Source organism: Apis cerana, linkage group LG1, assembly GCF_029169275.1.
Source record: "Apis cerana isolate GH-2021 linkage group LG1, AcerK_1.0, whole genome shotgun sequence".
In the NCBI taxonomy this organism is placed as follows: domain Eukaryota; kingdom Metazoa; phylum Arthropoda; class Insecta; order Hymenoptera; family Apidae; genus Apis; species Apis cerana.
This window is the reverse complement of record NC_083852.1, coordinates 20,284,083-20,310,550: the sequence shown is the minus strand read 5'-3', so window position 1 is coordinate 20,310,550 and position 26,468 is coordinate 20,284,083. Positions and strand designations below refer to the sequence as shown.

Genomic DNA, 26,468 nt, shown 5'->3' with positions numbered 1-26,468 from the left:
CTCCTCCTTTGCCTCTTTCGCGTGTTTGGAAACCTCTTCTCGCCCACCTCCCACGCGATTCGTCTTCATTCCTCTTGCAACGCCGCTTCAACCCATCACCAACACCACGCCTCCTCCTCTTCCTTCCGAACCACCAATTTATTTCGCGACCTCGACACCCTCTCAGCCTCGCGTCGCCGCCCCTCTGAAATATTAACGAACCGAACGAACAGGGAGATGTAACGCGCGACCAAACACTCGGACGGCGCCACGGAAGCTTTGATTTCACGCGAGAAGGCGCCAGCAACCCCTCCTCCCTTCGATTGAACCATCGTCATCCATCTGACCAAGCGTCGAGAGAACCGGAGGAAGGAAAAGGAGAGCGAAATAGAGAGGACCGAGTGGATTTTAACGAGCACGCGCGACCCGTTGATCGTAAAATCTTCGCTGTCCTGCTATGCTGTTCGTTAATTACTCGCCGCCCCCGAAACGCTCGCTCGCTAGTTGACTGGCTGGGTGGCTTGCTTTGCCCGCTCGTTCGAACGCTTTCGATTCCATCGCACGTGCACACACGCGCGCTATGCTGTGCTCAGGTATAAACACGCGTGCGTATCCACGTCCCGATTCTGTCACCTAGATTCGAGGTCGGACGTTAATGACGCGGAAGGAACGCTAGTAGCGCGGCAGGAACGCGGCCCACAAAGAGGGGGCGTATAAGGGTGGCTCGTTCGTCAGAGGCGCAGTTCCGTTTTGCCGATTAGTAGGCTTCATGTCCGTGGTGGGGAGGGGGTGGCTCGTTTCCTCCTCGCCGCTCGTTTCGGTTATTACGGTCGGTGCGGCGCGATTTTTCCTCTCGATATTTCCATTTTTATCTACCGAGCTTTTTGTCGTCCTTTGTCGCTCTTCGTCGCCGCCACGATTTCAACCGTCGTATCAGCGGAACCGGGGTATTGTTCACAACGGTAATTGAGAATTGAACGAAAGATTTCGTTACAGGTGTGCGTGAAAATTATTCGTGTTGTAATTTTCTCTCTCTCTCTCTTTTTTTTGTAATATTCAATTGAGTTTGTATCGTATGGAATTTATAATTTTTGGAAAATTTATGAAGGAAAATTTCACGGGTAAATGAAAGATAAATAGGATCGTTAATAGGATTCGAAAGGGAATGACGATAAAAGTATTTCCCTCGTGTCGCTGTATTAACAAGATCTTTATTTAACCGTGGTCCACCCCTTAATCGACTTTTCTACCCTATTCCTCGGTAAAAAGAGAATTTACTTTTATAGAGGACACATTTCAAATCTTGTTCCTTAAGCCTGCGCCCCAAGCTGGCCAGCCAACACGAAATTTCGCGATACCTTATTATTATGCAATTTGCGTTAAGACGCTAAGCTCTGGTCTTATCGAGAGTTCACCGCGCCATTTAATAAACAATGATAACGATCCCTGTCCACTATGTAAATACAGATATTTTACGCGAACGGAGATTTCAGACTAAATTTTTTCTTCTGACTCGTATTTGAAACTTCGCCAATTTTTAACGTGCTAAAATTTTCTATCCGCAAATCTCTTTTTTAATTGGAAAATTTTTATAATTTTTTTACTCAGAAATCGATTGAGGTATCAAAAATCGGAGTAAAGATTATCGCAGAGATTATTATCTTCTAATGATCGACGCTCGATTATCGTGACTGACGGTGATAATTGCTTAATACCTGTTTCAGATACTCCATCGTTCGCGATAACGCGTTTACCTGGTTTTGGAATCCCGATCGTCGAGGGGATGTCCGTCAGCTTGAAATGCGAGGTGGACAGCAATCCGGCCAGCACGCCCATTTGGCAGCGTGGTAAGTGACAATAGCGGACCAAGAGTTTCGCGTTTCGTCTATCTGAAAAAAAAAAAAAAAAAAGGAAAAAATCGTCAAAAGAATTAAAAAAATTCTCCACGCGGAGAAAAAAAGAATGTAGATTAAAATAAAAGGATTGAATGGATTAATCGAGGAGAATATTTAAATTATCGTTCTAATGAAAACTTGACGATAGAAATATTTCTATATCTCTACCGAACGTAGAAAACGCGTAAAGAGATTTTCCTTAAAAAGCGTGCCTTAATACATACATCTCTTCTTTTTTTAATTTTAAAATTTCCATTGCTATCTCGGGAACAAACAAAACAAAAGCTCGAGCAGCAGAAAGCCGTCATATTTTCATCTTCTATATATTTCGAGGATTATCTCTCTCCTACCCATATCTCCCCTCCCTCCCTCCGAAGCATTTCCATTTGCTATTAACATCCAGGCTATTAGTCTCTTCGCAGTCATCAGCAAACAAAACGATAAATCGTATAATCACATTAGTCTATACCACGGCGACCAGAGGAGGACTATCACGAGGCTGGGGTCGAGAGTCGGGACGATAAATAATCCCACCCCCTATTCCACGCGAGCGAAATCCCCTCATCGCGGATAAGTATGCAAGGCAGATATTATCTTTCGTGGAGCCCGAACGCAACACGTTTTCCTCCTTCTTTTATCCTCTCTCCTCTCTAATCCAGCGCGTTGCGAAAGTTTCGTCAAAATGAAAAATTCCACGCTGCTTCCTCGAGTCGGGCTTCCCTTTCTTTTTCCCTTTCTTTCTCGCTCTTCAGCTGTTGCTTCTCCTTTCCTCTCTCTCTCTCTCTCTTTTTCTTCCTTCGTAGAAATCAATGGGACTCCATTGAGATTTCGCTTTCCAAGCGTTCCACCGACTTATTCCCGATAATTGGAAATCTCCTTGTACGAACGTCGAACGTCGTTCGCTCGTTCGAATTCGTTCGTCGCGTTTTTTTCGCTCCGACGTAATCGATAGCTCGATGGGTGAAGTGGTCGGCTCCCTTCCGCGGGAAACGAAGCTTCGAAAAAAAAAAGAAGAAGAAGAAAGAAAGAAGAAAAGGAAAAAATAGGAGAGAGGGAAAATAAAGAAAAGACCATAGAATGGGAAAAATAAGGGGAAAGAGGGAAAGCTTTTTCCGATGCGGCGATACCTTTGCTGCTTGTTATTTTTGTTTCGAGCGAGCATAGAATTATGAGCATGGAATAATTCGTGGATAAAGGAGCGAAAGAGGGATCGGGATTGGATTTTCGAAGAAGATCGAAAAGGGGATTGGGAAATGGGAAAGTTGGTCTCTTCCCTTAAATTCCGATTTGTCTCGTGAAAGAAAAGGAAAAAAAGAAAAAAAAGGACGGGAAAGAAGAACAAGGAATTACTCCTGGCCGACTGGATTCATTAACAACCTCTTGTTCTTTGTCAAAGCCAGCCGACGGTGGGCTGGCCCACGACTCGATAAATATTTAAAGCCTCCGATAATTCCCCCTTTAGTCTACCTCCTCCAGGACACTCTCTCTCTCCCTCTTAGCACCGCGCTCGCTCTTTGAGTTTCTTCGCCGATCCTTCGATTTCGATACCTCCACCGATGTAACAACATTTTAACCCGGGGAGGTAAAAGTAAAGCTTCTTGAACGATTTCAAATAAAACGGGGATAAAACGAGGGGTTGGATCGAAGATGAAGCAGTTACTTTGTATGTAAGTAGATTGGCCGATGTATCGAGTTTTTCGCCAGATCCCGCGATTCTCTCGCGCCATGAAAATACATGTATTGTAATCTTGAAAGACTTTGTAATGGTAATACATATATTCATATGTAGGATGGACGTAAATTATGATACAAGGAACGGGTCAAAATATATCTGCAAGGTATAAATATATATAAGATATTTACGCTTGTTACTAAAATAAAAAAAAAACTAATAGAAAACAACAAAAAAAAAGTAGAGAAGAAATATCTGAAATATAATATGCATCGAACAAGGCTAAATCTTTATTTAAACTCCACTTTCTTCGTAAATACGTAAATACATCCGTAATTTTTCTCGTTTCTACGAGTACTGAATATTGAATACTTATTTAAAATAATAGATAATACAAAAATAGATGAAAATATTATTGCTTTGGAAAAACTTCTCCTCTCAAACTTTGGCCAGAGTGATTCAAAATTAACAAAGGTAACCATCACGGAGTATTCCCATGTTCCGTATACAAAGCATGGTCCAAAGAGTTAACCCAAATTCGGCGTTATGTATCCTCATGACGGTACGCCTGTTCCAGTCGAGTACGAAACGTATGTAGGTGCAGGCCAGTAGATACGTGCAGCTTTACGTAACGGCCACGGTGCCAGTCGTTACGCGTTCCACCATGGGAATTAACGTTTGTTTTAATGGACGTACTTTTCGCCCCGGCCTTGTTGCACACCACCCCTGACGGATTCGTTCCCTGCCGGGGATGTGATGCACGAGCTTAAGGCTCCATCTCTACCTCCCAACACCGCTCGTGATAACGTATTTCGTGATTCGTATTGACTGCATGATTTGCAAGTTGATCGCCAGATCGGGATAGGTGATAGGTGATAGGTTTCTCTATCACCTGTGAACGATATTCGTTCGATTCTCCCTTTTTTTTTTTGCTATTCGATAATCTTGCACGAGAAGAAAAAGAAAGAGTAAGAAGAGAAGGATGAACAGAGAGGATTGGAGGATTTAATGGATGGACGATTCGAAGTACGAGTTGCAGGATTTTCGCGGTACTTTGGTGAATTTTAAAGATGGATTTCATCGTAAAATATCAACTTGAACCTTCTTTGCCGCAGTTTCTTTCCACCCTCGTCATGTTACATTCAGCACTAGTGTGCATCCGTTCTCGTTAAACTGATCCTTTAACGTAATTAGAATCCCTGTACAACTTCCGGTTAAATTAAATACGCTTCTTTGAAATTATCCGAAGAAAGAAGAAACTTTCCACCACGTGAATACGAAATCTCGGCAAATTCAAAATTTTATCGCTCCGTGTTTCTTTCAATGCGCCATCTTTTTTTTATTTTCTTTTCCTGAAAGATACTCGACGACCCCGTGATTCGTACACGATATTCGTTTCTACGCATCGAATACGTCGAATCTGTTACGAAGAAAAATACCTCGATACGCTATTCCACTTCATAGACTTTCGTTTGCGTGTAACTGGACTTTTTCCTCTGGTCCAGCCCGAAATCCAATTGGAAATCACGAAAAGGATTTAGCAAGACCAAGTTGGAGGATCGGTAACGACTGTTGCTTTTTGCCACGGGATCGGTAGCGCAAATAAAAGTTCGCCGTGGTATAATTTCCTTTATTCGTCGTCAATCAGAGAGAAACTTTGATCACGAAGGAGGAAGAAGAAGAAGAAGAAAAAGAGGAGGAAAACCGAAGCGGGATTTTCGTGGCGAGGGAGGGACCACTTTCTTGATTAGAGTGGTTTAAGCCTGGTGAAACGGTTACATTCGGTTTAAACGCGGACCAAGTTTTTTTTTACAGCGCTTTTTTATAGAATTCGCAGCTCTTCTTCTAAAGTGTCTATCCTTTTGGAGTTCGACGAGCGATCGAACAGATGTTTGATCTCGTTGCGATCTCTCCCGCGGAAATAATACACGCGTAGAGGATGTTCAAACGTTTTCTCGTGATTGTTGAAAACGATATACCCGAAGAAGCGTTTCGAGAGTTAGATCGTTCCGATTCACCTGTTCCGTTCGTTTCCATGGTTTTTCTATTGCAAATCTCGATTCGATATTTCGAATTAAATCTCGTCGTTGAATGGGCGTGACGCGTGTTGGAGTTTGCCAATCTCTTATGATTGTATTCGTTAAATCAATTCTGATATATAATAATATATATGTGCGATGATTTTGAATCGTTAATGTAGATATAATCTCGTCCGATTCATAAATTTCGTGAAAATGTCGCGTTAAATGGAATACTGAATTATGGGTTATGGAAGACACGTAAAATGAAGAGGAAACGTATTCAGAAACGTAAATCGGATTTTTAAAATTCTAAAAACAGAATGGCAGAGAGTGCGAAATGACTTTATCAAAAAATCATTCGACCGTATTTCCTCTGAAAGAAGAACGATCGAATAAAATTCTTTCAATACAGATAAATAGACTTAAATAGACTTTTTTGAGCATGATTTATTTCCTTGCTTAATTAAAAAAAATCAAAAAAGTATATGTGTTCTATTTTTTGAAACATTTTTCTTTTTTTTTAGAAATAAATTGGGAAATAATTACGTCTTTTCACGAACAAATTTAAACCTTATAATTCTCGAACAAAAACAGACAAATGTTCCAAAGATCTTCGAAATTCCTCAAATTCAAGTCTACTCACTTTTAAAAGCAAAAGAGTTCGTTTAAAACTCAATTATTTCTCGATACATTTTTGAATACTGTCTGAAATGAATTTAAAAAAAAAATAATCGTAATCAAAATCGAAAACGGCGGCATTGAAAATATCAAATAAATCGAATTCACGTTGGAATTGTTCGTGGGAAAGTGAGAATGACGTTTCACCTTCATCAAAAGAATCCCGTTTTGCGGAAGGGCGATGAAATTTATCAAGGGATCTACTGGTTAATCGTACAAGCCTCGTTAGTTCCGTTATTGAGTTACACAAAATGCTGAGAGCAGCTGCACCCGTCACTTTCTGCCGTGATCAGCCAGACCAGCGGTAAGAGTGATAAGAAACATGATGAACGACCCGTTGCTGGCGAACGGTTGACGCGAATTATTGTACACCGGTATCCGAAACGGAAGAATTCCCGAAATCGTAATAAATTGCGCGCGAAAAGTATCTCTTCATCGTATCGACGAGCGAGATTCTCCCTGTTTAATCCTGCCGCTCGAATTGCACTCGACGAATACAATGGATAATACATTTTACAACCAATTTCGATCCCTTTATTGTTTTGTTTTTAAAACGAATTCGTGAGAGTAATCGAGAATATTAATTGGCATTATCAACGAAAGAAATCGGAAACGTCTTTCGATTTCGACAGCCTATATAACGTCCCAGTTATATCCCATTAAATTATTCAATTATTTCTGCCTTTCGTTTCTAACGTCCCGGAATTCCTGGCTGCTGTGTACGTCCGCGAGGAAACGACGAGGGGGCGTAGAAGCAAAAGCTTAATCCCTATTCATAGTCTCGATCGAGTGATTTCGAATAAATCCTTCCATCGTTCCGCGAAATCCGCTGCAATTAAAATACTTTAATATCCTTTGGAGCACGTACCCGCTTCGGGCGATGCCTCCTTCCAAACCACCGCCACATCCTTTCCCCTCGGCTCATCTTGCGTTTAGCCTCTCGTTTCAACTCGTCCCAATCGCCTCTCCCCCTCGCCGATCCCAATTTCTTTTCGGCACGGGGCGGCTCTTTTATTAAACGAGTCCCGATCCAGATGCCCCAAGGCATCGAGAAAGCACGTTCGCTTTCCTTCAAACACCTCTTTATCACTTTACCGTTCAAACTCGCCCAAGATATTTTGACCATTCGTCTTCGCGCGATATATCATACCGGTTTAACTGCACTTTTTCCTCCCTCCAGACCGTATAATATTACACCGGTTCGACTACCTTCTCTTCGATAGTTCTTCGAGAATGGGCCTTCGTATTTTTCACCTTCTCCCTTTTTTCCCTTTTTAATCCCTTGTTTCTCCCAAGGGGTATAAATCTAACGGTGGTCGGGTGCCAGATAAGGATGCGATACAAAGAGTAGCAAAAGGGTAGCGATTTTAATATTATATCTTTCGTGTAATGTTATTAAAATCGATCCACGCAATTTTCTTAAACGATTCGTCTAATTTCCACGTCCCTTAATCGCATCCCTTTCGCCGGCTAGGGCCAATCTTCCGATTTCCACTTACTATCCACTCCAACCTCTATGTGCCCCCCATCTTGAATTCAATTTATCGATAAATATCTATAATCCACATTATCCTGCCGCAACTCGAGCCGTTCACGAAATTTCATCGGGACGATAGAATAGCCGTTCCTGTTCGTGCTTGGAATAATCAGAGAATCGTGCCGTCACACCAGTTCGACACTGTCGACGTTAAAAACTTATCGATCGGTTAGAAGGAGAAGGAGAAGGAGGCTGCTCCTTTAGGTTTCCATAGATATGTAATGATCGGTAGTAAAGTAGGCCGGTTAAGGGTGAGGATATTTTAAATGAAAAGGAGGATAAATTTATCACGGCCCCGTCGAACGATTTATCACGACGATACATTCTACGGCTACGGACGTTCCGGAAAACGTACGAGGGCGTCAGCTGCGGGAAACCGCTTCGGGGGAAGTAGATCCCCATCCGATCATTGTTCATACGAAACTAGAATATAATGCGATGCCAACCAGAGTCAAATATATATATATATACGAGTTGTACATAACCTCATTTCGATTTTTTCTTCCGAGTCCATTGCGAATTCTTTGCGATTCTTTCTTGGAAAGTTACGTCCATGATACGGTGGCGCGATGAAAGAATTTGTTATTAAGTGAAATTGTTTCGGCCAAGAGTATGGATGTGATAATATTTCGTTTGTAATTATTGCATCATGATTATTGCGCGAACTTTCTCAATTACAATTAACAGATTTTCCAAAAAATGCATTTTTCGTGATTTGAAACAAACGATAAGTCGTCTGTTCTTTTTTTTTTTTAACAAAGCAGTAGTTAGCTTTTAGCAGGGTATTTACGTTCTCCAAGTTTTTCGGCCGGCTAACTAACTGTGCTCGAAACACTAAAGCCGAGTAACACTTTTCTCTCTTTTTTTCTTTTTTTTTTTTAGGAATAATTGCGCCCGGGTAAAGGAACGAGTAAACCTCGCGTAAACTCGTCTCCGCAGCAACGTTTCCTTCTCGCGATTGCTCTTTTACGTTTTATTCAGAGACCGAGAGAAAAAAATGCAATCTGCGTTTTGCTTCCTCTCCCGACTAATAGCCAGCCGTTCGAGCTTAAAGGAATATCTCCGTTCCATGAAACGTGCCAAGTAGAATTATTCACAGGTGTTCGTGAAAAATCTTATTCTCCCTTTATTTCACTTAACCCCATTCCGTTCTTACTTCGCACCTCGCTTTACTCGAGCAAACCTTACGATCTTATTTTTCCCCCTTCTCAAAATATCTCCAAGAATCTTAAATCGTCCTCAAGAATGCAAATCGAATAAATTCGCCCCATCCTCGCGGAGAGGATGCTTTACATCATCGACGTAATCCGCGTAAAACTACCACTTCCAAGTGACTAACTCCCAGCATCCCAGCAGCCGTACCTCCGAAATTAGCAACTAACGCGCACCGATCGCTTTCCACGCGATGTTGCGCTAAATGCTCTCCAACCCCTCGACACACCCCACATCCTGACCCTTCTCTCCACGGCTCAGTTTCAAGCACGGTCCGTTTGTTTCCGGGCCAAATAGCCGGAATCCCGCATAACCGTGGCTAGATATGTCGTGGTGCTCGGGCCAAGTCACGGGCCGCTCTTATTTCATACAGAATACCGCATCTTGCCATCCCTCCCCTGTACACGCACATATATATATCCCATCCCGTTAACACAATCGAACATGTTTTGGCAGCGGCACGAGTTCCCTGTGTTTAGCAAAGAGACGACAGTCGCTGGACGATATATATATACCATCACCATCCTCTTCCCCCCTTCCAAGACCTTAATACCGGGACGAATAAAAGTTTTCGGAACAAAACTTCATCGCGAAAGTAGCATACACGCGGGAATGTTTTTTTTTTCTTGTGTGCTCCTCCAACTTCTCTCTCGCCTTTCCTTCTCCGTTAGTCAACTACCTCTCCCTCCCCTTGTGCTTCTGCATTTGGTTGCACATTGTTGCACATTCAGAGCGTAGCCCGTGAATCCGACAGCTGCGTCAAATCCTACCCCCTCTCGTCAAATCGCATCGGGCTAAAAAAAAGAAGAAAAGCAAGGAGAAATGCCTATGGCAGGATCAAAGTTTCGCCAAAACGACTTGGCGGCGAAATGAATACCGAATGGATCCGCAGCTTCTTCCCCGCCTCTTTCTTTCGGTGTTTCAACTTCGTTCGGCTTGGATAAAGTCGAGCTTCGACTTTTCTTTTTTTCTGTTTGTTTGTTGGTTGGATAGAGGTGTTCGAGAGGGGGAAGGGGTAGGAGATAGGTAGGAGATCGCGTGCGGTAATTTGATTAACGAAAATACGATCGATAAGGGTTTTAAGTTGGGGCCGCACGAAAGGCTGGTGTAACGTCGAAAAGATTTATCACTGGTTTTAATTGAGATTATCGATGGGCGAGATTATTGGCCCGATTTAATTTATCGAAGTTTCGATGAATTTTCTCGTTACTCGACGATTCGTATTTTCTAACTTATGGTAAATTCAACGTTTACGTTGGCGTTGTGCGAAAGTTAGTACGTTATAGTTAAAAATTCGTGTGACCGCCTTTAATCCTGACCTAATTCAAGAGTAAATAAAACAGGATGTTATTAACTGAATAAAGATTTATGACACCCTCTCTCTCTCATTTATTGTGCGTCTTATTTTGAATTATTTATCTTCTACAACGTACTAAACTAGTCTCCAGTTATATTATAAAAATTTTACCGAAATAAAATCGTAATATTTGAATAAAAACGTAACAAAATCTTTTAACATTAAAATATTATATATAACGGTATATTCATTTACGTCAATTTATTACAATACATAGGTTTATTAATTTTCAATAACACTACCAACGTGAAACAAGGTTTCTCACTTATCATAGCTTGTATTTAATGCAATCAAAATTTCACAAAATTCTCCATTTATCACGACTTGAATATCAACTACCAATTTACTACTAATTTACCCAAAGTTATCTTTTTCTACCCCAATTTAATTCTCGAAAAATTTATCTTACATCCACATACCGTACATCCCATAAAAAAAAAATTACACAAAATTACCGAATATATATTCCACGATAGCTAACCAACAAGGTTTCTCCTTCACCACGACTCGTGTGCAAAATTTCATAAAAATTCTCTACTTACTACTTACGATCTTTGAACAAAGCACCAAAATTACGCACAGTCGTCTTTTCATCCCCGACTTAACCCTCGAAAAAATTTTTCCACGAACAAAACTTTTTCGCCCGGAATTAAATCGTAAAAAAAAAGTTCCCCTCGCGTTCCAAATAAAAAAAAAAAAAATTACCACAAGATTACCGAATATATTCCATATATACAGCAAAACGCTCGCCACCACGACTCGCATCGCAACAACGCAACAAAATTTCACCAAGTTCCCCATTTACCACGACCCGTGTACCAAGTATCAAAATTACACGAGCTTACCTACCCCCTGCGACTTAACCCTCGAACAACGCACCTCCCTCCCCGCGCCCCTTTCCTATCCCTGTTGCGAAACGTTGGCGCGTAATCCCCCGCGTACAGAGATTTTTCGAAGAACAATAAGGCCAGTGCTGGCATCGCGCCAACCCTCGACCGCGTAATTCCAACGACGCCGGTTAATCGGTAACCGGCGCGATTCTGCGCGAGGGATGCGCGCGTAGACGCGCTATTTTCGCCGAGTTAATCCATGCACCACGCACAGCAACCTCTTCGTTTGCGTTTCAGACAATGGACCGCCCGTCGAGCAGAGCGACGACGGATGGCTCAACTTCACAAAAATCAGCCGCGCCGAGAGCGGCTGGTACAAATGTTACACCAGGCACATGCTCGGCATATTCACCAGCATCGGTTATTTTCTCAACGTGCGCTGTGAGTATATATTTTCTTTTTTTTTTTTTTTCACACGATCGATCGTTATTTATATCGCAAGTGATTTGAAAAACGGATTTAGAAATTGATGCAACGAGGATTTGGTATTGGAATTTGATATTCCACGCTTTGTTGGAGATTACGAAGATCTTGATATTCTAATCGATCGGAATGAAGGATCAGAGATTTTGAACTTTGTATTTCAGAGTTTGTCAGAATGATTGCAGAGGATAAATTAATATAGTGAATATATTGTATGAAAAAAGAAGTTTTAACGTGATATTGAAACTTTAGAAATTGATATCGGGATGATTATTATTTTAGAAAATTCAGATTTCATTGAAAATTTAATTTATATTTCGATCTGTTAAAATTTGAAATTAGAAACAAAGGAAAAGAGGGAAAAGAATCAAATCAGAGAATCGGAAAAAATATTGAACTTTTTTAAAAGTGTGTCCTTTGTCTCGTTTACCAAAATATCAAAATAAATCTTAATTAAAAAATTTCATACGCATATATATATATATACTAAAAATTGCAAAATAAAAAATATTCGCAAAAAATATTCAATTTTCAATTACAAATCAAAAAATAAAAAGTCTCTTGATGAACTGGTTAGCTTTTTTTTAACTCGCAACGTGTTGCTGCAAATTAGATTACAAAAACACAAGCTTTTGGATTACCCATTCAATATTGAATAAAATCGCTAAAAGTCGCGCTAAATATACGCTAAAATCTATCGGTGTTCATGAACTGATTGACCGAACAAATGGATTTATTGAACGGGTATGAAACGACCATCCCCATTTCATGTATAACAATGAAAATATTGAAAATAGAATAAGTAGAGCAGCTGTACGGGCCGATAAGGGATACAGTAATATTAGAAATTAATGGAAATCGTGGGCACGGCTGTTCGAGTTATGAGATCGATTGAACCGAGAATTTCGTTTCACCGAATCCTCCAAGTGCGATATATTTGCGTCACGATCCAACATTTATATTATTAAACACGTATGATAAAAACGATTCAAAATTACTTCAAAATTTCATAGGATAAAATTCCATTTTTCCGCTTCACACGTATCGTTTAATTCTGACGAGATAATTTATCACTTCGTGATACGATCTTCTTTCGATGAAATCGAGATTCATGTTTCATCGGCTTGTTGGTCTAGATCCGTACAATAGAAAACGAATGTTTGAACGAAGTTAATAGAACTTGAAAAATAGAGATATTCGGTTTGTCAAAGGGAATATTTTTTTTTTTTTTTTTTTTTAGAAAAAGTGCGTTAAAAATCGATGGACATTTTATAAAGGTAATCACTGTCTCTTGAAATACGATATAAACCAACAAAAGAAGTCCAATAATATCCAATAATAATAGGAAACGAATGTTCGAAACAAAGTTAATAGAAAATACAGATATTTAGATTGTCAAAGGGAATATTTTTTCTAGAAAAAGTGCGCTGAAATTTGACGGATGTTCAAATTTTCATCAATACAAAACTGTCTTTTAAAATATGATATAGAGCAACGAAAGTGCAATATTTTCAACATGGTGGACATCCATGTATCTACATTCTTCTTCTTTTTTTTTAATTTTTTTTTTTAATTTTTTTTTTAATTTTTTCTTTTTTAAATATATATACTCTAACATATTAAATACAGATTTCGTATATTAAAATTTATTTCTGCATATTCAAAAAAACTGACGAATATAGCACAAAAGATGCAAAAAAGAAATTTCAATCTTTCCAAAATATAAAAATACACACGCTCGCGAAGAAAACACTTTAAAAAAATACTATATAAAAACTGTTCGCTTTATCACATCCATAAAACAATAAACACCTCCACGCAAACGATAATTCATCCCGATCTAATTGCAAATCGCGAAACATTATTCGAACGAAAAATCGCGACTGGTGGATCGAAAAGAATATCGTCTCTGGTCGAGAGGGGTCGAGACATCAGACGTCCCCGCTAATTCGGAATGCAAGAGGGGTTGGTGTTCCTCGCAGCCGATAACCGGAAACCACAGTCATTTGTCAAGTACGGAAACCGCCGAGCCAACCGGAAATTATCCGTGCCCTGTCGTGAAAATTTGCAAATTTCCTACCCAGCCCAGGACCCCATAGGTCCTTCCATCTTGCCATTATAACCAGTGGAACAGAGGAGTGGAGGGGAATGGAAAGGTGGCGGTTCTCCTCTCCTCCCCTTTCGAACCTTCGAGAGTTTCCTCCTTTTCCTCCACCTCCTCTTCAACACCGGCTTCCGTTCGCACCGGCAAACCGGCGGGATCCTGGATACGGGTTTCCGAGCACCTAATCTCTACGCAGTTTAGATGGCTCGAGAGCACCTATAAACCAACCATCCCTCCCTCCCCCGTAAGGAATTATCGATTACAGAGGCACCGCGTCCTATTCGAATCTCCTGCCCGGATTACTTATCCACGGATAACGTCTACGAGGGTTTTAAACGGGCGAGCACCAATTTCGTGCAATCGTAGATAACGCGCGTTTCAAAGGAAAAGGAGAAGGGAAATGAATTTTTGGAACTGGTTCCAAGAAAAAGAAAAAAAAAAGGCACTACGAATGGTTGTTGGAGATGAAAGTTTGTCGTTTCTTTGCGAATTAATAGGTAATTGCGATAAGTGATCGTGATATTCAAAAAATCCTTCTCTATAAAATTCTCGAGGTAAAAATTATGAAGAAGAGCTAAAGATTAATGTATCGTTAATAAATTGGAATTTTGGAAAGTGTAACTCGTCGCTTGAAACGTTGAAACTTTTCGAGGCAGTTCGATCGCAAGGTTTTAGATCTGCGGGAAAGTTGGTATCATTGTGGAAGTTGTATCCGGAAACGTTGTACCGAAAAAGAGGAGATCAATAGAAGGGAGGGCGAAATATCTGGCAAAGTTGGTTGGTCGGTTAGTTAGTAGTTTGGTTGACCGATCGGTTAACAATCAATCGTGAAACGGCATTACGCCGAGTCAAATGCAATCGGATTTCGTACAATCAACATCCAAAGTACTTAAGAGCTCGTCAGATTAATGATCAATTAAGTCGAACTTTCGTAACTGACCGATCGTTAGACGAAGACATTAAAGGATAGTTTGATTTCGGAAACTCGTTACAATCCTTTGATTCCTGGATTCCAATTCTCCAATTGACTCCAATCTCGAACCTCTTACGATGTGTATATATATATATATATATATATATATATATACACAAAAAAATTGGAAAACGGAACAAACAGCGATACAGATCAACATGATATTTTTTTCAACGGAATGGAGGACGAATTGGTTCGGAATTGGCCGAGATCATGACGCGTGGATCCTACTCCTACGTGGTGAAAATTGCCCGTATCAAGGATCAAAAGATCACGCATCACTCGGAATTTCCGGTGATAGATCAAATTCATAGGTAACGAGAATCGCCATTAAAAAAGAGAAGTTGCGATGCGCGTGCATTCACAGAACTAACGAAGAAAAAGTGAAAACTCTCTTCTCCCATCCCCCTTTTTTCTATCTCTTCATCCCTCTTCTCCCCTATTCCTGCCTCACTGTCGTTCGTGTACCCGTTGTTTGTTATAGCGTCAGCGATTGTGTTTGCTGTAAAATTCCGAACAAACTACAAGACAAACGAGGTATAGCCAGCGCGGCGGCCAGGGGAGGGTGTAAAAGCCTCCTATCGTCGCATCCACCACTTTGATCCCTTTGTTTTGTTATAGGATGAGCCGGAGGATCAGCTTGCTAACTCAAAGGACTGCTCTCTTTCTCCTATCCCCTTCGACTATCCCCCGTTCCTTCTTTCCTCTCTCCACCTTTTCTATACCTCTCACCTTCTCTGTCTCTCTTTCCCCGACACCACCTATCGACACTCTAATTCTCCTCTCCCCTGGAGAGGAGATATCTCGGCCACGACATCGCCAACCCTCCGCATCACCTTTCCCCTCGTAATTGTGGACATAACGTTAGCTCGAGAACAAACGATCGCGGATATGTATAATTCCGCAGGCGGAATTGGAAAAGAATATCGCGGTCCACAGCTCTGCGAAAAAAAAGATTTTTTCCCCCGACGGTTACACCGCTCCCATCTTCAACTTTATCCCCGGTACGTGCGCGCAATCGTTGATGCGAGACCACTCTCGTTGTTATCGACGACAACGACGATCGAAATCGTTTTAAGATATCCCTGAATACGAATGCGAGCCACCAATGTGTGCGCGATGTGGAAAGATTGAAATTTGTAATTATTTTCGTATTACGGAGAGAAAGCGATATCAATCTGGCGAAAATTAATGGAAAATAATTTATAAGGATTTAAACATTCGAAGAACGGATCGTGTTTCACGACTTATTTTCAAGATTTATCCTATGATAATTTTTGATATTTTACGGTAGCCAATCGTTTCACCGTTTAAATCACCGTTTAGACGATCCAGACATGGAAACGGAAGCGGAAGCGTTGAACGGCGAGGCAACCGATTCCCGGAAGATGGAAGTCCAAATCGGGGGTGCGGTGACTCTGGAGTGCGACGGTGGTTGCTGGGGACACGGTCCTGGAATGGATCCAGTCGGTGGTCCCGGTCCACTGGCTTTGAGTCGAGTCGTTTACCAGGAAGCCGGCGAATATCGATGCGTCGCGCCTGACAGGAAAATGCAAGACACCTGGCGCGCCCAATTGCCCTATCACATCAAGGTCACCGGTAAGCTTCTCCCACGAGCATGATTATTACTTTCTGTTCGAATTTTAAAAATAAGATTTTCCTCGGATGATATTCTTATCCGTCTGTGATACGGTAGATGTTTAGTTTACTATTTATTCAAATACGAGTAAGATTAATCTTTTATTAACGTTTCGTTTAATTCAAATCGATTCTTAAGAATTAACTTTTCATTCCGGAATGGAACAAGTTTTAAATCCGAAACAATATACTAACTCGTGCCCTCCATATTATCGAATAAATTTCACTTTTCTCTCGCGAATAATTTATCAATTTATTGAATACGAACGTCACAGAAGATCGATTATGCCTCGAGTTTCATTTAAATAAAATGAATTTCGAACGATCTTGAATGAAACGAAACCATCGATAATCGATAAGAAAATAAGAGGGAAGGGGAGATTAATTTACTGTGAGGCTAATTCAAAGCTTATCGTCATTAGTCATTATCACGAGGTTAACCCTCTTTCGTACCGTCTCAAAGGAATTATCCAATTTTCTTCAATAATTGCTCGCGTGCACCCCTCGACGACCACCTAATTGCAAGACTTATGAACGCACTTTAGATAAATTACGTTTGATTCCCGCCAGGCTACATTAAACTATTACTTTCCGGTCGTCGACTGCTTCCACTCGAAATATCTTCTTTCGAAATAATCGTTTACATATTTCCCGAGGTTTCCCCCGCAAATTTCCTCTCTTGGCAGAAAAACTTGAGCTTTTTTTCCTTTTTATTCCAACGTGTAAATAGCCTAAAATTGTTCTAAATTGTTCATATTCGTTAAGTTCTTTTTTTTCTTTCTTTCTTTTTTCGTAAACACACGTTACATATTTCTTGCATATTTTAGAGCAACCATACATACGTAATGCGAGTGGAAAAAGCGAGAACGAAGAATTAAAATTTTCTGTCGCGGTTTCACTGTCTTTTTTCTTTCTTTCTTTCTTTATTTCCATTTTTGTAACGTTATTATCGTTTTTCGTGATGCTGCCACCGGTTTCTTTTTTTTCATTTCTCTTTCCTAGACAATGTATCACGTGTAACGTCGGGGAAAACGTGCTCCTTTCTCCGGTGTACAATGTGTGGCGAGTTTGTTGTTCCGTGAAATGCGTTATCAGACGAATTTTCAGTCGGAGGACAGTTATAGCCTTTTTTCGAGAAAATCTATCGAGCTCGTTAAATATCTCGTCCATGGGTCAGATTGTCCACGAGAGAAAAATTAATCAAAGCGAATGTGGAATGAGTTCGGAAATGGGCGAAAGCGAAATTGAACGTGCAACGATGGATCGTTATTGTTGATGGTCGTCAAATGGAATTATCTTGTTTCTATCGCTATCCTATCCTTCCTAATTTTACTCGAAGTACTACGATAACTTGGATAAATCCGATAAAGCTCGAAAATTTAAATTACCTATATTAAAGGAACGTTTAAAGAAACGATGATTTAAGGAAAATCTAAAAATCTAAAATCCAAAAATTAATTGGAATCGAACGAATTATCGAACGATTCGAGAACCATCCATCCAACAATTTAAAAATCTTTTTAAGGGAATTTTGAATAAATCCAGAGATCAATGTTCTGACCGTTTTCACGTGAGTGCTCACATTTCCTTGATATCTTTCTTGAGGGTGGAAGGATATTCGACTTCTCCAAGGATCGACAGCAAAAGGGGGCGGAATGGAAAAGTCGAGTCAAGGGTAACAGCAGGGTCTTCGTCGCCGTGGGACTTCTGTTTGATCTTCGAAACACGCGTGTCTTTGTGTGTAGAAACGTGCACGGAGGATGTGCACGTTATACGAGGAGGACCCGTTTCCCCTTGACGGAGGGTGCGGAAAACAAGTTTATGACGCGGAATGGGAATTGGTGCGTCGTAAAGCTTGCTCCATACGCACCAGATCTTATCGGAATCATCCTGCCCTATTTTCACAAACTAAATCTCTCCGTGATTATTCATTGGAAGTTAAATAGTGATTTCAGCTTCGTCGTTCGACTAATTGCACCAATAGAAACAGTTTATTAATCTCAATTTTCGTTTCAGTGAAACGTGTCAGAACCCTTTGCGCTCGAGAACCCAGTGATTTGAATGTATATTTCGTTATCTCCAATTAATAAGAGCGCAGTACTGATTTGTGGATAGATTCCTTACATCTTCTATTTCCTTATTAGAAACTGTATAAAATCATCACGTACGCGCAAAATCAAGTTAATTTTTCATCGTTCTCCTTAAACGACAAGAAGAAACTGATTTTCAACTAAAAAAGTAACCGTAGCAAAGTATACGAGAATTAATTCTTCTTCTCCTTCTTCCCCTTACACACCTTTCCTTCGTTTAATTTATCCCTAAGCTCGAAACACGTAACTTTTTACGATCACCATAAACAAGACACGTATATAAGATATATAAGCAATACCTATTCTCCCAACCCTATGAAAACGTCGATGCTGTAATAACGTGTACCAGCGTAAACAGGCAAATTACGATTCAAGCGTCGTACGGTCGAAGAGCACGATAATCCAGCCTTAATAAGGGTGTTCCTCGCGACTTGTTGTCCGGATAGGTGGAAAGCCGCGAATGAAAACGAGTCGGGGATTATAAGAGAGGAGATATCCCGAGCGGATACCGGGCGAAAAGCAGGAAACTTTGAGAGCGTTTAACTTCTCCGCCACTTTCTTCGAGCCAAAGTAGTTTGAAACGGAAACCGATCGTTTGTCTGTTCTCTGACAGATTATGGAGGGGTCAACGTCCACGCTCGCCGAGATTTAGAACCCGATTCGTGGCTAAATCGCACGTTAATGGAATTGACTATTATAATAAGTTTGTGTGCAGAGGCTTTGAGCGGCGATCCCTCCCGGAGAGGATTGAAACCAGAGGCTTTTGGTAATGGATATTTTCCTCTGGTCAAATATTATCCATCGAATGTACATATGTATTAGCTAGTTGATGAGATACTTAAGAGGATGATGATTTTGATTTTCTGCCGCGAGAAGAATTTTCCCTTCCGTCATTTCAGATGTTTCTCGTTTGAATCGTAATTTCGAATTTCGAAACGACGTGGTTTCGAGTATCGAGAAGTTTTTTAATATATTCGAAATAATTATTTTATAATATTCTGACAAGCTAAAAAATTTGAAATTTTAAGCTACGTTAAATTCCAAACAGCGAATCCCTAATTTTTTTTTTATTTTATTTTATTTTTCAACATTTCGTTTAATTTAAATTTCGCAAGGAATTTAATACGATATGTAATTTTGAAACGGTTCAATTTTGACATTCTACGCGCGTGTACCTCATTAGCTTTTAAAATAGTCAAATTTTAATTTTAATATTCTCCATCTCAAAGCGAACCTCGCGCACCGTTCCTTTCCACGTCTACGTTGCTTACATACTGATGATAAATTCTTCTATCGAAGCCGCAATCGTTGGCCTCTTCTCATTCTACGGCCTTGCGGAAGCCTTTGCTAGCTATCCAGCCCGAGGCAATCGCTGAAGCAATCTCGACTTTCTTATTGATTGCAGTTCAGGCAACTCGTGCGTGTAAGGGGCTCAGCCAGTCGAACGGTATCCTCCTCGGATTTTAAAATCGTTTCCCTGGATTGAACAAGGGGACGCCACGAAAATCATTCCATCGTGAATTGTCTCCATTTCTTTGTTTCTTTTCCCCTCCACGCTTCTCTCCTTGTTACGAATCGAGAGAAATAGCTGAGCCAACTATTTTAATTCCTTCTATAAATTACCCATTTTACCGCGCAAACGTCCATGATATCGGACAATTCTTTATCCTCTTCGAAATATATGGAATGAAAATAATATCATGGATGAAACGGATTCGATCGTAGAAAATTTTGATTTTCTTATTTCCACGAGTGTACAACAGTTATTCTCTGACAAGATTCCTCGAGCGATTCCATCCTTTTGTGTCAAAATCTTTAAAGTTTGCACGTCGTTCGCTAAACTTTATGAAAAGTAGTTGAAAATTAATGATTAGTTGTCGAACGACAAGATATATTGCCGCAATTTATAAAAAATATCCTTCTATTTTTCCACTCCTCTTTTTTTCCCCATAAATTCCATAAATTCACGCTACGAATATGCCTCGTATATGCTCGTGGATCCCAAGATTCACTTCTATAAATATCGAAGTCAATATTTCTCGTCGGTGTTCGACATATTTCTCGAGACTCGCGGTTCTTGACTTTTCTCGTTCGAGTTACTCGCCCGTGGAAAATCGCGTTTTCCTTTCTTTCGGTCAAAAAATGTAGCGAACGCGTTTTCCCAAATTCGTTATACAGCCCGGGATATTCCCCTGAAAAACTTTCACACGAATCGTTCAATCGAACATTTCGAGAGGAAACGCTTGAGAAAATATTCGAGGATGCGAAGAAAAAAAGTGGAACGAACGAGGAAAAGTTTCCTGTTGGACCGAATTGTGGCCGCAATAAAACTACATTATGCTCGTGGTTCTTACACCAGTTCGCTCTTTCTCTGGAACTCTACGACACGTTCGCGATAATTTCCCCACGAAAATTGCAAACTGCTGCTAACACACATTTTCGCAATTTTATTGTGACCGTGGTCGTTTATCATTAGCCCCGGCCAAGGGTTTTGGGATTAAAATCTTTTTTAAAAAAAAAAGGGAGAGGGGAGAAAGACGGCAAAGAATGAAAAGAAAACGGCAGAAGAAGAGAGTAAGAATAGGATGGAGAGTGGCAGAGGATTATAATAATTTCGTCGCGAGTGACGAAAGATTAAACAACCTGTTGTTAATTAACGTTCTCGTGAAATTTGCAGTTGAACGCTTTTCGAGAATAATTCGGGGAAAATTAGTAACCCGTCGTTGATTAAATCAAGTTAGACACTTGTCGATTTACGGAAGCTCGTTTCGTGAAATGAAACTCGAAAAGGATGCCGTTTCCGAAAACGATTTGGGATCACGAAAACTTGGAATTTTATTCATACCGTATACCGTGCAATTTCTTCCTTCCAAATTTCTATTATTTTTAATTAGGAGCGCACGATTTCCAAACACGTTTCGAAAAAAGGAAAATTTTGTAATTTTAAAGAAAGATGTGAATATGTAACTAAATTAAACGTCGTTAATAGTTACATATTCGCCAATTTATCTTTTTTTAGTAAAAACTACGTCGGCTTCTTATCTTTTGAATTAAAATAAAAAATTAATAGCGAATCTTTTTCCAATGAAACGAAAATTCGATATCAATACGAATAAAATTAAAAATCGTTTAAAAATTAATTAACGTAAATTTTAACGATGTCTATTTGAAATAAAATATTCGTCGAATAAAATAATATAATTTGGATGACATCGCGACATTTGAGTTTATTCTCCCTTGAGTTAAAATTAGTTAGTCTTGCTGTTATAACATTTCCACCTAAAATTATCAGTGTTTATATTAACTCTCTATGGTCACTCGAATTAATTAAGCTAAATGATATTTCTCACCATTTGCGAGAGAAACATCTTTGTTCATTGCGTGATTATTTTCAATTTAATTTTTTTTATTAAAGCTGATTTCCTGACAAAATGACTCCATGTTCGCTCAAAAACTTAAACGTTTATAATTAAATTATATCCTCGCGTTTATCATTACTGAAAGATTAAAAAAAAATAATAAAACTTTAAACAACTGAAAAGTAATTCGCGTAAATTAATTTAATCCACAAATATTTATAAACTTAATTTTTGGTTTTCAATTTGGTTTCTATTGCGTACTTTGGATAGATAGACCATTTAATCAATAAAATTTCATTCTCTATATTTTTAGAATTTAATTTTCCTTTCCGAGGCTGAATAAATAAAATGAAAAAATTAAATTTTCTAACAAAATTTTCTGAACTGGATTTTTTTTAATTAATTAAAATGTCGTAAAAATGCTACTATTGTATTCTTTCTGTTTGAAAAAATAATTCCTCATCACTTAATGAACGACATTCTGTAGTAGCAAAATCTTCAAAAATTCAAAATCCAGAGAAAATTACGGACGGATTGATATTATTTTAATCGCGAATTCATTCTATTCTATTATTTCTCGCACGAAGAAAAAAGATTATAACTAGATTGTTTAGTGCAACAACCTTATTTCTTTGGTTATATACGGCTCGTTAAGCGTTCGTTAAATGTTCACGGTGCGCCGAGCTAAGGCGTACTCCGTTTTTCATCTCCTTTTCACCAGGTCGCAAGCTTATTTAAGCGCCGCGACGAGAACTTGTATAATAACAAGTTAAAGTACCATACACCACTCCGTAAGTGGCTTTTACCAAGGATTATCTTGCTTCACCTGGATCCTGTCAGGTTACCACTGAAACACAAACACCGGTCTTGGATAGCTTGCCCCCTTGGTTCCAATGGTTCCCGTGTGTACTTTGCAATTTCGCATTACTCACGATTTCATGAAAATATTTCGTAATATTTTTTTGCTTCGTATATCATTTAAAAGAAAAAATTGTCTTAAATATATTTTTATCATTTTCGCAACTTTCGTTCGATATTGCATCAATATTGTGTATACTCAATATCGATGCTTAAAAAAAAAAAAAAAAAAAATTGAACACATTTCTCTGTTTTAAAACAAGAACAAAGATTCTCTTTAAATATCCTTTTTCATCCAATTATAACTTTTATTTTACTCGGAAAAATCAGAATTATATTCGTATGCACTCGTAAAAACACTGAGAAGATTATTCGCTAAGCCCTTTCCATATTCGATGTGTTCCCTGTAATAATGCCTCCCGTTATCTCGATTCGAATTTAAATTTAAATCGCACGAACAGTTTCTACCGAGTTCAGATACCTATCTAAAATTGTTACTCCCCGATATCATCCCACTTCCATTTTCTTGCCAAATATGCAAACACCCGAATCTTAATTATCACGGAACAAAAAAAAAAAAAAAAGAATCGTCGAGTAACATCAATTAAAATTTCTAATTAACCATCCACCCGGTAGTTCAAAGGTATTTTCCACCTCAAACACATTTCTTGTAATAAACGACAATCGTAAGGGGGTTAATTTTCTCCGCCCCAAGCAACCCCCCTCCCTCCCTCCCTTCCGTAACTGCGGTTGATAAAGCGCGGTAGAGGCGTGGTACTGATACCACGATTTCATATTTGCATGGTTAATAAAAGGTACGGTCGAATCAGCGAGTCATTTACAAGGGAAACGTATCAGAGTGGCTAGGAACAAAGGGATGATTATGGGATCAAAGCGCAGGAAGGAAGGAGGGAAAGGAAGGCCGGCTCTCCCGTGAAAAGGTCCTCACACCCCATCCCCCTCGTCTCGTCTCGTTTTGGCTCGTCTCGTCGACGGCAATAGCTCACGGCGCGTTGTAAATTTTTCAACGAGTCCAAGTTTCAGTTGCCCGCCATCCACTTTTTACCCTCCGCGCGGAAATTAACCACCAGCCTCCTTTTGTGGCCTGTTTCGCGGCTCGTGCAACGCGCTCGCGCGCGATATGATTAAAAGAAGCTGAATCTCGCGGCTCCTTCGCCTCCGCGAGTTCTTCTGTTACTCTTTATTCACCGATTCGAAGCTATGGACCGTTAAGTGGAAATCAGACGCCGCTCTCGTTTTCCTGGAATTCGTTGATAAAGAGGGAATAAATCTAGGAAATTCACGCGGCCCGTGAAATAAAATGAATCGGATCCTTTGGCGAGAGACTTAAGGAAATTTAGAGGTTAATGAAATTTTATGCCCTTTTTCTCTTCCCCGAGATGTTTAATTGCGAGGAAAAAACGATTGGTTTCGGATGATAACGCGTTTTGAATTAAAGCTCTATAAAATAGAATTCCTACTTTTAGGAAACTATCCCTATGATATGAATTGAAAATGATTTATTATATTTCCGAAAATATAATAACGATTGCATCCGAATTGATATGATTAAATCTTATGATAATTTCTTTAGAAAGGAATTCGCATCATATCATATCTTCAGAAATTATATTTAAAATTAATTTATTTTCTAAATATATTGATATTATTATTTAAAAAAAGATTATTTTAAAATTATTTCATAATTTAATGATCCTAAAATTAAAACAAATTGTTAAAAAAAATATATATGAAAAACAGTACGATCTACGTATTATGTGCTCGAGCCGTATAATAATTTACGCATTTGATAATAATGAACAGTTAGAATGCTTCTTACGGTATTATAATTGAACGCGCAAAGGTGACATGCTCGAAGTGACGCGATTCCGGTGGTTGCTGATGGAATTCCGCTTTCACGTACACATCTGCCACATACTCCATAGAAACCGTCACGAAGCCTCTGAACAATTTTCCCCACGGCAATCTCAGGCTTCTCGTCGATTGTTATAGCAAGTTTCCTTACAATGTTTCGCGCGAACGATTGCACTTACGACAACGTCGAATGCATGCCAAGGATTGAGAAAATTTCACGCAATTGTTATAGGAACGAAACCGATAGAACGAAAGCGAGATAAATATTTCTAATTAATAAATATTTCTAAAAATCTCGTAGAATGAGGTTTGAAATCGAATAAATATCCACTTAAGAAATACTGCGCAATACTGATTAAAATTAATGGAGAATATGACATCATTCACGACGAAAATATAGGTTAATTTAGACTTAGGTTAGGTTAATTTAGAAAAAATTAATTTTTTCAAAATTTTTTGATAAAAAATGAATTGTTAATAGTTAATTGACTGATATAACAATGCTTTTGAATTAATTTAACCAAAAAAAAATGAATTCTTATGTCTTAATATCAAATTTTCATTCTCTTAATATCGATATTCATGCCTTTATTCGTGATATTAAAATTTATAACATGCAAATATAAACTTAATTTAATAAGTGAACAATATTTCAATAAGGCAATCAAACACAGAAATTCAAATATTCTGTATATACAATTGGAAATTTAATCAAAATTATACGTGAAATGCACATGAAATTATGCAAATGATTTTGAGAATAAATTTAAAAATAATCAACTTGTACTTACCTACAGTAAATATATGTCGAGAGACTACCATACGAAAATTCTAGAACAAACAAAAATAGTAAAACACACGTGTAAACACAAAATAACGTACAAAAACTCACAAAAATATATATGAATAACGCGTAATGCGCAAAAATCTCCGTACACTAATGTCCGAAAAGATATGCGCAGAATCTCAGGCGCATGTGCTCAAATATGGCAGACATCTTTTACGAACAAATATGCGTAATTTCGCGACGTAATTTTCTTCTTGCAGTAATATATGCAATCACACGCGAAATCATACGGACATAAATGCGAATTACGAAATACGCAATAATTCATAGTTAAACACATACTATAATTCGTTCTTAAACATACACACGAGGTCACGCACTGGTAACTAATCTTGATCATCACTGGACATACGTAGATACACGTAGAAAAACACTAGGAACCCACGCGTGTATGCTAACAGACAACGTAAAATCAACATTAGCATATGATATTAATCTACGCCTAAACCACCCATATTCGCAACCACCCACATCAAATTCGCGAATGCACACGACCGTTAAATCACGTTTCAGATTCTCGAGCGATTAAACAAAAAGACGCGCACTAATCGAGAGTCACGACGAGACTGAGCGTGCGAACGAACGATCGCGTTACAATACAAACCGTAAAGTCCTTCAAATTTACTAGGAAATTTTTGCTTGTATATGTTATTATATATGTTATTGAACGTGAAATTTTTTCGCTGAATATGGATTTAATTACAGTTCCGTGAATTTTTATTATTATTATGTTATATCAATATAACATTATCGTTTATAACAACTGTTATGACAATAAAAATTGTAATTCTTAAAAATTTTACTCATCGATGTATTATTAATGGAACAAAATTTTTTTCTTTATCTGTGAAGTTATTAAGCCGTTATTATTTTAAATAAATAAAGAATACATTACATTTGATTTTTAAAACTTTCGTAACAAGTAATTGTAATAAGATTTATTTTATTTTTCATAATATTCGTTAATTCCAAATTCGATAAATCTAAATTTCAATTTAAATTTTTTTTTTAAATTTTAATATTTTTATATTATTTTTATATTATATTTGAAAATAATATT

General features: G+C 38.8%; 1 protein-coding gene and 1 long non-coding RNA gene across 12 annotated transcripts in view; one reads left to right on the top strand and one right to left on the bottom strand.

Annotated features, from left to right (window-relative positions):
• LOC108004244 (irregular chiasm C-roughest protein) overlaps positions 1 to 26,468 on the top strand; it is a 310,419-nt gene that overhangs the window by 225,224 nt on the left and 58,727 nt on the right. For all 11 annotated transcript variants that reach the window (XM_062087490.1, XM_062087489.1, XM_062087492.1 and 8 more), the window contains 3 exons: positions 1,704 to 1,826; positions 11,479 to 11,622; positions 16,068 to 16,340. In XM_062087490.1, the coding sequence (XP_061943474.1) occupies positions 1,704 to 1,826; positions 11,479 to 11,622; positions 16,068 to 16,340 (540 nt within the window). The remainder of the gene's footprint in view (positions 1 to 1,703; positions 1,827 to 11,478; positions 11,623 to 16,067; positions 16,341 to 26,468) is intronic.
• Positions 1,734 to 26,317, bottom strand: LOC133667825 (uncharacterized). Its single transcript, XR_009833481.1, has 3 exons — positions 25,691 to 26,317; positions 25,353 to 25,392; positions 1,734 to 1,868 (listed from the first exon to the last, which is right to left on the bottom strand). It is a non-coding gene; the product is annotated as an uncharacterized LOC133667825 (long non-coding RNA).